Source organism: Glycine max, chromosome 18 (genome assembly GCF_000004515.6).
Source record: "Glycine max cultivar Williams 82 chromosome 18, Glycine_max_v4.0, whole genome shotgun sequence".
NCBI classification, from domain to species: domain Eukaryota; kingdom Viridiplantae; phylum Streptophyta; class Magnoliopsida; order Fabales; family Fabaceae; genus Glycine; species Glycine max.
Genome location: NC_038254.2, coordinates 56,156,309 through 56,170,318, shown reverse-complemented (window position 1 = coordinate 56,170,318; position 14,010 = coordinate 56,156,309). Strand labels below are relative to the sequence as shown.

The window sequence follows — 14,010 nt, the reverse complement described above, 5'->3', positions numbered from 1 at the left end:
AAAAAAAATACTACGGAAAATCATTTGATAAAGAAAAAAATTATGAAAAACTTGTATAAAAAGAATGGAAAATAAAGGAGTAAAGTATCAATCCAAAAAGTTGTGAAATTTGAAGGGACTGAATGCATAATAACCACTTGACCAACTTTCAAAATCAAGTGTTCACATCCATACCGTACTACACGTTAAAATATAAAAATTAAAATTAATTTATATACCCATTTTAATTATTTAAAATTCATTTTATCAGAATCAAACTTATCTAGCTTTAAAACAATCTATTGCAAGCTAGTATAGCTGCTTATATTCTTCCAAGGGTAGCTATTGACAAGGTTACTCCATCATTTTATCACTTTTTTTTCTTCTCATGATATATAATATGAAGTATTCCCCTCAGAAGTCATAATTAATTTTTGTCAGATATCATAAAGACATGAAAAGTAAATATTATTTTTTAATATGATCTATTGTTATTTTTTTTGTCAACATTTGAATTGCTCTTACCATCAATACCAAAATGTTATGCTGCTGTCAAAAAATAAAAAATAAAAATCAACCAACCCTTAATTAAGATGTGATATCTTTTAATATTATTTCAATTAGCACGCATATTTTACCTTGACATAAACTTCCAGTTGAAAACAAAATTCTTTACAAATGATACCATTGATATTCCACATGTCTATCAATACATTGAAAACTTTAAAGGTGAATACAAATTTTTTGAAACTTCATTTTTGTATTTAATAAAATGTACGCTTCGAATTCAAGTATTGCAATAATTAAATGTACGCTTAATTTTTGTGCAAGAAATCTCGGACTGGGTTGCTTAAGCCATCAACTTTTACATTTGAATGTTTATTTTATTTTTCACGTTTGGATATTGACGTCCAAATACCAAACATCAAAGAGCCTATTTTGCACCCTATAAAGCAAGTGCATGTAAACCTTAATCCACGTTCTTGTAAAAATAAAACTTCAATCCGCGTTCAAGCTTAACTTTGAAAGAAAATAATTTGTAAGATAGTATTTTTTTGTTTCGATTTTAGCCCTCTTGATTCATCCTAACTAATTGATAAGAAAAGAAAATGAACTTTAGAGAAAATATTGCAACTAGGCAGCTTTTGGTCTATTTTTTTTTTCTTTTTAAAGAGAAGTTTTTTTTTTTTTTTTGGTGAAAAAAGGGGAGACCCCTAAGAAGTATCCATTAAAAACCATGAGAAAACGTGATAGAAGATAAATCTAAGGACAAACCAAACTTAACTAAACAATCTGTAACTTGATTTCCTTCTCTTAAGGCATGATGCCACGAAATGCTACCTCCAAGTTCTAGGAACTTGAGTATCTCTTGACTTAAACTAAAGCATGGATGGTAAGTAGAAAATCCATTAGTGAGCAGGTGTAATGGCTACTTTCGAGTTTGATTCTACTTGAAACTGTTGGAAACCATGACTTCAAGCAATCTGCACACTGATTTTAATGGTCCACAATTCAGCCATGACAACAGAACAAAATCCAATTTTAAGGAGAAGTTAGATCAAATGTTTTTTCACAAAAACTCTTAAAAGTAAAAGGACTTTGTTTATAATATTAAAAAAAACAAATAAAAAAGAGATTAAAAAAAGTTAAGTTCTCTAACTTATTTGTGACTTTTCAATGAGTTTATTTATTAGTTATTAATAAGGACAGCCTTTGAATCCAGCTATGTTGGTTTTACCTTCTTAGGAACTATTTTTTTTTTCTTTTAACTTTTTTTAACAACCAGTGCTCCCTTATATTTTCAATGGCTTTATAATTACAAATTCACTTAGTGACATGAAAAAAGAAACAATCTCCTAGAAGAAGTGTTTACGTTTAATAACTTTGAAACTTTAATGTCATTAACAAAGTGATTTTTACAAAGTTTATTGTTTGCAAATTATTATTAAAACAATTTTTTTAATCAAGGAAATTTCATGTAAGTTAAATTAATTTATACTATGTTTATTTTATAAATATACTTTTTTCCTTAAAACTTTTTATTTTTAATTTTAATTTTGAAAAATAACTTTTAAGTAGGAAAGAAACAAAACCTAACAAGAAATCACTTACATCTCTTCAATTTTTGTGTTCATTTCCTATGATTACAAATGTGTTTGTTTTTTTATTTCCAGACCTCAAATAAACATTCAACATGAATTTATCACTCACATTCAACAATCAATAAAACACAGATTCACTACAGTCACATGTAATTAATTTCTCAAAACTGTAAGAAACTCACTTGGGCTAATCGAGTAATTTTCCTTTCTCTGCTGGTCTTATTTTTGGCATGTTTGGCCTCAAATTAAACTGATGATCAGACAACTCTTGTCTTCTCAGCTTTGAAATTGTGTACGTTCTCTATTAAGACCTTTTTTTTTTCTTGAAAACATTACCCTTTACCTCTCATCTACATGTCATGGTACATATGTGCTTGACAATCTTCTTTCATAGTAATACTCATAAGCAATTTTTATATTAATTACTAAATGAAAAAAAATAGAATGAAAATAAAATTGTAAAGTTATTTAATTTGAAATAAAGAAAAGGAAGAAACATACATTTTTAAGAAAGTAACCGTTTGCCCTTACATTACAACAGTTTTTTTTTTCTTACCATGGGTTGTTTATTCAAAAATCTTACACGTAAAACAAGTCATATAATCCATTATGGATAGGTTATAATTAATTTTATAGTCCTTCAAAAAAGTTTCTAACTTTTTTCGTAATCATATAATCGTTTATGTTTATGGCATAACCAATTAAATGACATTAACACATGCACCACTGATTGCAGAGGGGGTAAAATAGGAAAAGCCACGTTACAATAATTATTACTTCTCATTTTCTGGCACTTTAGAGGAAGTTAATTCCTTTGAGCCACGTTATAATTTTAAATTTCTTCATGCTATTTCTCGGAAATCAAACGAATGAAATCCATACTCTTCCACGCTAATCCCTTACTTTTCCCTTTGTTCGGTACAGTCGAAATAGCAACGAAAGAAAGAAAAGATGGGGAAATTATGATGAAATTACTGTGTATCCACAGTTTGGTACGGGAAATTCTTAATACGGCCGATGCATCCACACAAAATCATTTTTTCTCTCAAGAATGTTTTCTATAATGCAAAATACATAAGCCATACCAATAATATATATATATACCTATCAAATCATTCTTAGTTAAATATTTCTCTTTTATTATATTTGATTTCTTTTCAATTAAAAAACTTCAATTTTTACTTTACTTTTCACGTATCTCTTCTCACATACTAAAATAGTGTTAATTTATTGATTAAAAATTTTTAGTTTATTTTTTTTTACCTCCTTTTTCGAAAGAGCACAACTGCACAAGATGCTTTAGTCTTGTTAGCTTTGAAAAAGTATTTCCTATTTTATTTTTTAAATAATTACAAAATATACTATTTATTTACTGTTTTATGTTTTTTTTATATTTTGTTGGATAAATTTTTCAAACGAAAACAATGTGATAAATTTTATAATTATTATAAAAATAAAAAAAATAGAAAATGCTTTCTAAATGAAAAAAAAGACGTTAATTTTCCCCATTTTCCCTGCACTTTGTATTTCTATATTCAAAGAAAAAATAATAAGTATGATTAAATCGCATTATTTTGTTAAAGGAATCTAGTTTGGTTGAACATTATTTTCGATAACTCTTGCAGATTAAAAAAATTGCATTATTTTTCTTGAGCTTGTTTATTTTGTTATTTTTTACTTTATTTGTTTATTTGGAAATTGGAATTATCTTCTCTTAGAACACTGGGAAAGGGAAAGAGAATCAAAACTGTTGTTTTGAAGTATGAAAATCCCGCCAATTCATGCACAGTACTACAATAGTGAGTAGATGTTACAGCGTACTGTGTCTTGCAAGGCTCAACACTTCTCCACCAAACTCACTCATCAAAACCCTGTCACTGCCTGCATTTTGTACTCTTTAATCAACCCAAATGAACCCCACCAAGAAATTAACATTTTCCCACATTCTCCAAAAATGTTCCAACCTTAAAGCTCTGAATCCTGGCAAACAAGTCCATACCCAGATGATTGTGACTGGTTTTGTGCCCACCATCTATGTTGCCAACTGCTTACTTCAATTTTATTGCAAAAGTTCCAAAATGAACTATGCATTCAAGGTGTTTGACAGAATGCCACAAAGGGATGTAATCTCATGGAATACTTTGATATTTGGGTATGCTGGGATTGGGAACATGGGGTTTGCACAGTCTTTGTTTGACTCAATGCCTGAGAGAGACGTTGTTTCCTGGAATTCTTTGCTCTCTTGTTACTTACATAACGGTGTCAATCGAAAGTCAATTGAAATTTTTGTCAGGATGAGATCACTGAAAATCCCACATGACTATGCTACATTTGCCGTTATTCTGAAAGCTTGTTCGGGTATTGAAGACTATGGTTTAGGGCTTCAGGTGCACTGCCTTGCAATTCAGATGGGTTTTGAGAATGATGTGGTGACAGGCAGTGCTCTAGTAGATATGTACTCAAAATGTAAGAAACTAGATGATGCCTTTAGGGTTTTCCGGGAAATGCCTGAGAGAAATTTGGTATGCTGGAGTGCTGTAATTGCAGGCTATGTTCAGAATGACCGGTTTATTGAGGGATTAAAATTGTTTAAGGATATGCTGAAAGTGGGTATGGGGGTGAGTCAATCTACCTATGCTAGTGTATTCAGGTCTTGTGCTGGATTATCTGCATTTAAATTGGGCACACAGTTGCATGGTCACGCTCTAAAGTCTGATTTTGCATATGACAGTATAATTGGAACTGCCACATTGGACATGTATGCAAAATGTGAGAGAATGTTTGATGCCTGGAAGGTATTTAACACATTGCCTAATCCCCCTCGGCAATCTTATAATGCCATTATTGTTGGATATGCTCGCCAAGATCAAGGTCTTAAAGCTTTAGATATTTTTCAGTCTTTACAGAGGAATAATCTTGGCTTTGACGAAATTAGTTTGTCTGGTGCTTTGACTGCTTGTTCAGTGATCAAACGCCATTTGGAGGGGATCCAGCTACATGGACTAGCTGTCAAATGCGGTTTAGGGTTTAATATTTGTGTTGCAAATACAATTTTAGACATGTATGGAAAATGTGGAGCTCTGATGGAAGCTTGTTTAATATTTGAGGAGATGGAAAGAAGGGATGCTGTGTCTTGGAATGCGATCATAGCAGCTCATGAGCAAAATGAAGAAATAGTGAAAACACTTTCACTCTTTGTTTCAATGTTGCGATCAACAATGGAACCTGATGATTTTACTTATGGCAGTGTTGTAAAGGCATGTGCTGGTCAACAAGCCTTAAACTATGGTACGGAGATCCACGGAAGAATTATTAAGTCTGGGATGGGGCTAGACTGGTTTGTTGGCAGTGCCCTTGTAGATATGTATGGCAAGTGTGGGATGCTAATGGAGGCAGAAAAGATCCATGCCAGACTGGAAGAGAAAACAACTGTTTCCTGGAATTCAATCATTTCGGGATTCTCATCACAAAAGCAAAGTGAAAATGCTCAGAGGTATTTTTCGCAGATGCTGGAAATGGGCATAATACCTGACAACTACACATATGCTACAGTTCTTGATGTTTGTGCAAATATGGCTACCATAGAACTTGGAAAGCAGATTCATGCTCAAATTTTAAAGCTACAGCTGCATTCAGATGTGTATATTGCCAGCACACTTGTAGATATGTATTCAAAGTGTGGAAATATGCAGGATTCCAGGCTAATGTTTGAGAAGGCACCAAAGCGGGATTATGTGACTTGGAGTGCCATGATTTGTGCATATGCATACCATGGTCTTGGAGAAAAAGCCATTAATTTATTTGAGGAGATGCAGCTTTTAAATGTGAAACCAAATCATACAATTTTTATTTCAGTCCTCAGAGCTTGTGCACATATGGGTTATGTGGACAAAGGGCTCCATTACTTCCAGAAAATGCTAAGTCACTATGGTTTAGATCCCCAAATGGAGCATTATTCGTGTATGGTAGATCTATTAGGGAGGTCAGGCCAAGTAAATGAAGCTTTGAAGCTTATTGAAAGCATGCCTTTTGAAGCTGATGATGTAATATGGAGAACTTTGCTCAGTAATTGCAAGATGCAAGGGAATGTAGAAGTTGCAGAAAAGGCATTCAATTCTTTATTGCAGTTGGACCCTCAAGATTCTTCTGCTTACGTTCTTTTAGCAAACGTATATGCTATCGTAGGGATGTGGGGTGAGGTCGCAAAAATGAGAAGTATAATGAAGAACTGTAAGTTAAAGAAGGAGCCAGGTTGTAGCTGGATTGAGGTCAGAGATGAGGTACACACATTTCTTGTTGGAGACAAGGCACATCCAAGATCTGAAGAGATATATGAGCAAACTCATTTGCTTGTGGATGAGATGAAGTGGGCTGGATATGTTCCAGATATTGATTTCATGCTTGATGAGGAGATGGAAGAACAAGATCCATATGAGGGGCTCAAAACTACCGTTTGTAGTGAGAGGTAATAATGTAGTGAAGATTTCAAACACTGCTTACAATGGCTTAATGGAGATTCCCCTACACTCAATGGTGCTTGAATTGTGCTGTTTCACATGCTGAGATTGATCCATATTTCCCTGCATTGAATAGTGGCTTGGGCTAATTAGACCCTCAACATGGCTCTGGCTGGCAATAGTGGACCTCACCGAGAGTTTTGGGGGAGGTTATCGAGCAATCTGATTACCTCCAATACATACATGCAATAAGATTCATCATCCATGCAGATTTGTTGCGAGATAAATACACACTTGAATGTGATTTGGAGGAGAGCATCCAAGCATGTGATAATCTATATCTAAGGAGAAAACATGTAATTAGATTCTCCAGATGTTCTTCACTCTATTCATAAACCAGATACAAATTTTCATTCTGTGGGATCGTTATGAACTGATTCATGCAAACCATCAAATGAGACTGGTGGGTAGATCTAACTCATACTCATTTTAAGTGGCGAGAACTTTTTACACTGATACTCTAGCTTTACTTGTAGCTTGACAGACCATACAGTATGTTCTCTAGCACAAAAGTTTAACGAGTTTCAAATGAAATAAAATCACAATTTTGTTGTCAGTGTTTTTTTTTTTTCTATATATATATAAAAAAATTGTTATCAAGACTTGAACATGGGACATGCATATACTCAAATCTCCATCCTTCAACCAGAACGTTATCAGTGCTTATATTAGAAATTGGCAAAGAATAACATTTATTTCGATTTTGTTCTTAATATCATTCTAAGCTGAGCAACCCTATTCCGTTGTATTAATCATAAATTTAATATGATTAGACTCTTTATTTTAAGCAGCTCAAACACTTCAGCCGTTATTCTTCTGCATTTGCATCTGCATATCATCCAAAGCAACAAAGATTGAACAATTTCACTCTTTGGAAGTTACTGTCAAGTGTTGTTAACCTGCTCCAGGTATTGATTTCCGGTTCTGAAATTTTATATCATCTTTCGTAGCCTGGTGGAAAATTGATAATTCCACTGGTCAAGACCCTCAGTCAAAATTCAAAATTGGTTATCATTATAATACCATCATTTCTTGAGCATTATTTGTTCTGCTTCTGTTTCTCTTGACATGTTAAAATTTGCTTTCGTTATGAAAGTGAAACTTCGCTTTGGCTAGGATTGAAGGTTGGAATTTGGCTCCATCAAAGTGAAACTTATGCCGATTAATCCACTGAACAATGGCATAGTGGGTCAGATTATGTCAGAACTTAGAAGTGAAAAAGCTTAAAAAAATATTTTTTATTTCTCTCCTAAATGCAGCCTTAACTCCCTTAAAAAAAGTAATTTATTTGCTAAATACTATATTTTAAAAAAAAAAAACATTTCCATAGTTTGTAATTTTATGGGAAAAAAAAATCTGACAGAATCGTCCGCATCATTTTTAAAAATGCATACTGGGAATTGGCATCCAGCAAGTCCACACGACAGCGTGGATCATAAGTCCATAACCAATAACAAATTAGGTGCACCTTTACATATGAGGAGGCACCAATGCTATTCATGTGGCATTAAAAATTTCTCTTCACCAGACCTTAAATTAGGAGTGACTTCTTATCTTGTTTTCTAATAATACAATTCACAAAGTTTGGCATATCCCTCTAGCCATAAACAAAAAGATCGCACCAAAAAAGATTTTTAAAAAATAAATCCATCCTATGGCAATAAAAGTATAGACTCAAAACTTGTTAGAAGAGATAAGGATCATATCTACCACAATCATATACTCCATTAGAACAAAATTTGATTGATATGGCTACACAATGACTAGCATTGAAACCTACAATGTCAATGGCCTTGTAACCTATACTAACCTGGCATTGTGGTATTTGAGGTTGGGGGATTCCATCCATCCACACCTCATTCCCCAATTCCCCACCTAGATCTCAAAAAACAAGGGAAAAAACTCTGACTATTCATTCAAAGATTGGCATCGACATTCAGATAAGTCACGGCTGAAAACAGTAAGACAAGCACTGATAACATGAATAAATGCTTAAAATTAAGAACTCCTGCATCTATTCTCCTCACAGTACCAGCATCTGGCATAGTATCTGTAAACTTTACTTCATTATCATTTGTAGATGAATTTTTCCAAGTTCTGTCCACCTGGGAAAGGAAAATAGGAGCAATGATTAGCACATTGATCTGTTGACATTTTTCTTCTATGTGTTTTACTTTGTTTTAAGCATTTAGACCCTCTTTGATTTAAATCCGTGAACTTGTTATAAACTTCAGAAAGTGGGTTGACAGAAATGATAAAATGTTACATTTAATCTTCTAGTGTATATAATAATACTTCCCCTAAAGTAAATACAGTATAGGGAAAAATGGAAACACTAGAAGGGAACTAATCAGCAGATCTAATAACATTTCAGTGTCTTCTTTCTCTTTGGATCAGAATTCTACTAAGAATCAGGTGCTAACATAAGATAATGTCATAATGTGTACTCAAGTTTATTTTCTATCCGCATTTATTGTAGAGGAAGAAAAGGTCTATTCAGCCAAAAATTAGAGTCAACACTCAACAGTTAAATTTATGACAGAAAACATTGCATGCAGCACAGCTTGTTATCCATGAAACTGCATTTTATGCCAACACAAGTGGTGTTGGGAAAAAGTCCCATATCGGCCACCCACCATTGTTGTTCACGCACCAAGCCCAAAAAGGGCTGGGCGTGAGGGGGTGTGTTGGGAAAAAGTCTTATATCAGCTAAAAATAAAGCCAAATTAGAATATATAAATGAGGGGCAACCCTTACCCCTTGAGCTAGCTTTTGGGGTTGGGTTAGGCCTATACTCACATTCTTAACATCCTAAGAAGTGGTGTTTCACATTTCATAAAACTTTTAGCTACATCTATGTATCTAACTGATAGCAATAAGTGACACTTTTCCATCTTATTAAAAAGTAGATTCCCTACAAAAAGCACTAGTAATGATTAAAAAAAATCAACTTTACATATCCTGCCATGGATGTTAGTACTTTCAAATAACATATACTTCCACCAGCAGAAATGCTCCCATAATCCTCCCAACCCCACCCACAAATAACGAAGCAAGTGCACACACAACTTTTAGTGTATATTTTCTTTAAAAATGAAAAATAAAGAGAAGCCATTATGACAAGTTTTAAATATTGTTGAATAAGAAAATTTTGCCACTTAGCTGTAGTTTCAACAACCATAAGTCTAACACATGCGAGATCCATAAGTATAATATTGCTAAGACCTTGCGGCAGTAATAGTAAGACACAAAAGGCCAAAAGCCAGCAAATCCACCACTGATCCCCAAAACTAATTTCTTGTTAAGTCACAAGTTTTTTTCTAAAACAATTATGCTTTTGAAGAAAGTTATATTTGAAATTTGTTGCCCTGAGAAAGAGAAGCTGACCTTTTGTATATTTTATAAGTACCCAAGTAGCCAACTATAATCAAGATAATCCTTTTAGAACATGTAAAAAAAAGTTTTAAAAGAATTAGGTAAAAGAACATGTATATTTAAGCTGACTAAACTTTTAAGTTAACTTAATCAGGAGATTCTTGCACATCAGCCACATGTAACAATAAAAATCAAAGATAATAAAGTCTGAAGTACCAACCTCATGGTCAGTAGCAAAAGTCACAGTAACTTCTTGAGAAGGATGCTTATTTGTCTGCTTTAGCTTCACTACCAATATTTTGTTCTCACTTGCTAAGGAGGACAGCTGCAGACAAAGTACAACAGTTTCAACTATTTAGCGGAGCATACATATTTTTACTACTTTTTTCTAGCTTCTAGTGAGGTGAACACTTTTTGGTGAAAGGATATCTTTTTGGTTGGGGCCTGGGTTTTAGTGGGCTCTTATTCCGTTCTTATTGTTCTCTGTGTACATCTTGTACAGGAGGTTTTGTAATTCTTCTTAAACCTCATTAATATATATACTTTTGCTTTCCAAAAAAAAAAACAATTTCAACTAACCATGAACTGGTATAAAATAAAGCCCATAAGAAATCCAGTTAACCTTTTGCTAAGATTGAGTTCTTAATAGTAATACCAAAAGATTTTCCCTTTTGAATATCTCACATTTCATCACATGATTCAAAATTTTCAATCATATTTGTTATAAAGTCTTTCAGTTTTGTATTTGTTTTTCTACCTCTTCAATCAAGATGGCTTAAATGTTTTTGAAAAATAAATGCATCCCAATAGTCAAGTAAACCACTGCCAAATTTCCATCCTCTGAATTCTCCATTAAGTTGAGATGTTTAAATTAAAAATAAATTGGAACAACTCTATACATGAAAAATATATTAGTCAAAATCTAAGGTGTAAAGTGGAAAACTCAAGGAAGGGGGAAAAAAGGCTATGCTTGTTTAGTTGTTATTGTTATTCACAAACTGACCCAACAAACAAAGCATCATGTAGTTCCGTACATAGTTATATTCATACAACATTCAGACTCAGTCATTATACTATGCAAAATAATCGATTCCATTTGAAGTCCTAGCTGTTTCTGTTGATTAATGAGCAAGAAACACTTAAACTTAACATCATGCAGACCAGAGACCTAGCAGCCTATAAACAATCCCCATCACAGATCCATATGGTTTTATTACTTTATGGCCTGAAATAATATTTCAAAAGCCTGATCTTTACCTGCTTATTAAGACGCTCTCTCTCAACAGCCAGCTGCATCACCAAATTTTTGAATACTTTGGTCTGCTTTCCGATATCTTTTGCAGATGCCACTTTGGCTTCCTCCACTTGGTGTAGTGATCCCTCCAAGCATTCCAATCTACTCCTCGAGAAGTTTAATTCCTCGTTTAAATCACTATTAGATTCAGATAATATGATGCATTTCTCCTCTGCACTGTCAGCCCGACTCTCAGCTTTAGAAACCTTTGACTTAAGATCCTTTATCACATGCTCCATATCTTTAATTGTGGAATACAACATACTTTGCTTCTCTTGACTAGCTTCAGCAGATGCTACTGCTTGCTGCAGCTGTAAATCGGATTCCCTTAGCTGCCTCTCAAGTGACTCTACCCTCTCAGATTTGCCACCACCATCTTTCAAAAGAGCCAACTGCTTGTTGAGTTCATCGTTAGTCTCTGTCAATAACTTACACAGAGATTCTGCAGTATTAGCCCGACTTTCCGCATTAGATACATTTTCTTTCAATTCAACAATAACTTCTTCCATGTCTCTCACTTCAGAACACAGAATATTATACTGTTTCTGATATTCATCAGCAGAAGCCTTCACATTCAGTACCTGGCATTCAGATTCTTTTAGCTGCTTCTCAAGTGAACACACCTCGACGCTTAAAGCAACAACCTGAGAATTGGCAAGAATTAGTTTATCATTCAATTGTTCAATCTTGTCCGAAACAACATCCTTCTCTTTCAATTGTTCTATACAAGTTTCAAGCTTAGTTCTGAGTTCAGATTCACGCTGACTTAAACCATTCAAATTGAACTGGGAAATCTGAAGTCTACCCAACAGTTGTTTTGAAATTCCCGTCAGTATCTCACTTGCATTATCTGCCTCAAGCCATCTCTCACAAGCATCAGTTGCTTCTTCCTCCATGAGAATTAGCTCTTGTTCTAAAGAAACCATCTTTTGTTTTAGCTTTTCTTCAATTTGCCTTGAGTCGATGAAATTCTTCTCAAGATCTATTTCATTTGCTAAAGATTTCTCTAGCATCCTCAGAACATGTCTTTGTTGCTCAGGTGTTTGCATGTTTATCACTGTGCTTACATTTAAAGATTCATCATCCTCTAAGATGATCTCACCCTCTTCAACATTATCTGTTGTCATTAAAAAAGGGTGATAAATATTTATCAGAAACAGATAATTATTTAGACAAAGATATTCTTATTGCTCACACATTCATCGAGAATCAACCATATTGAGCAAATCGGCCCAATTTTCTTCACAATTTTTTTTCTTCTAAGAAAAGAAGAAATTCATTAATGCAAGAGAGGAGTTCCCCCTTTATTCCACAAACAACTTCACGTGGAAATTGAAGTGGACCCCCCAGAATATGATGGGACAGACATAAAAGATTTCTTAGAAATAACCTTTTTTCTAACAAAACTTAATGAAAACGACAAAATCATGAAATAAATAACACCAAGCAATCAATGTGCCACCAAAAAATAAAACCTACATAAATGAATCAATCAATGAGATCTTCCACATACCATTTCCTCCCCTCTTATAAGAAGACAGAGTCCTCTCAAAACTAGCAGACTGTTTCTTAATCTCTGAAAACTGCATCTCAGACTGCCTCAAACATTGCTCAGAATCAACCAACTTGTCTTGCCAAGTCTTGCAAGAGGCCACCCTCTCCCCAGAATCAGCAATTTCAGCATGAAGGGTGTCCAGGAACCTATCCAATTCCACAATCTCAGAACCCAACACCCCACACAACAGATCAAACTCCAGAAACTTCCCAACACAATCCATGTTGTCCACATCATTGTCTTCTTTCTCCAGATCCAAGCCCTCCAATTCAAACCCAAGAGTTTCCAAGTGCATCACAAAATTGCTAAAGTTTGCAACTTTCTCAGAGAAACATGCAACATTCAATTCCAGCCCAGTGAGCACTGTGACAATGTCATCACCCAGATCCCCAATCGCTTCTCCACTGGATGAAACACCTCCAAGATCAATATCAACAGTGTCTTCACCACTTTGGGTGTCCATTGTTCGAATCCAACACGTCAAAACCTGTTGTTTTCTGGAACCTGGGAGGAAACCCAAGTATTAAAATTCAAAAAGATTATATATTTAAGCCACAAAGTGAATATAATTTATTGTAACCACCAGGGGGGAGATCAAATTTGCAAATTTAAAAGGGAAAAGAGAAATGAATGGAGAACGTTAAGTTGAATGAACGATTAGAATTTTTCCCATAATTGAAGAAGGAAATGGAACCATACCAATTGAAAAGTGGGGAATTTGAAGAAGAGGAAGAAAAACGGGTCGGTTTGGAACACTGAATTGCTGATATCCGATGACAGAGACGGTTGCGCCCTAACCAGAAACGATACACTTGCCCCTCAGTGTTAAACGAAACGTTTCGTCTCCTTTTTCTTAACACACTAAATGGGCACACAAAAAAAGTGCATGTCACCTTTTTTTTTCATTGACAAAAAAAACAAAGCCTAATGGGCAAGGTGTTGTCTTGTTTGGGGCCAATTTGGGTGTGTTTTTTTAAGGGGTATCTGATTTGTGAGATTATTTCATAAACTTTCTTCAAGTTTAAGATGAATTATACATATAAAAAAAGATGAAAAAAAAAAAGATGAATCGTAAAATAGTATTTATTACAACTACTTGTTGATTACTATAATTATAAATGATAATTGATGGACTATTAAATATTTAACATAAAATAAATTTTTTATAACTCATTCTATAAGTTTTTT

The 14,010-nt window shown here is 34.0% G+C and overlaps 2 protein-coding genes across 3 annotated transcripts; one reads left to right on the top strand and one right to left on the bottom strand.

Annotated features, from left to right (window-relative positions):
- The first annotated feature begins 3,725 nt into the window (after nt 1-3,725).
- Nucleotides 3,726-7,111, top strand: LOC100780582 (pentatricopeptide repeat-containing protein At3g02330, mitochondrial). Its single transcript, XM_003551739.5, has one exon. It carries the CDS (start codon nt 3,992-3,994, stop codon nt 6,548-6,550), a length of 2,559 nt encoding a protein of 852 aa, XP_003551787.1. The 5' UTR covers nt 3,726-3,991; the 3' UTR covers nt 6,551-7,111.
- Nucleotides 7,112-8,305: 1,194 nt separating this feature from the next.
- On the bottom strand, nt 8,306-13,694 carry LOC100780055 (WPP domain-interacting tail-anchored protein 1). 2 transcript variants are annotated; one of them, XM_006602917.4, is made up of 5 exons: nt 13,522-13,693; nt 12,781-13,326; nt 11,231-12,384; nt 10,194-10,298; nt 8,306-8,703 (listed from the first exon to the last, which is right to left on the bottom strand). In XM_006602917.4, exons 2-5 carry the CDS (start codon nt 13,283-13,285, stop codon nt 8,515-8,517), a joined length of 1,953 nt encoding a protein of 650 aa, XP_006602980.1. In that variant the 5' UTR covers nt 13,286-13,326; nt 13,522-13,693; the 3' UTR covers nt 8,306-8,514. The 2 variants fall into 2 exon arrangements, with proteins under 2 accessions (XP_006602980.1, XP_040868138.1); XM_041012204.1 differs by lacking the exon at nt 8,306-8,703 and adding an exon at nt 8,718-10,036 and having other exon boundaries at nt 13,522-13,694.
- Nucleotides 13,695-14,010: the final 316 nt, after the last annotated feature.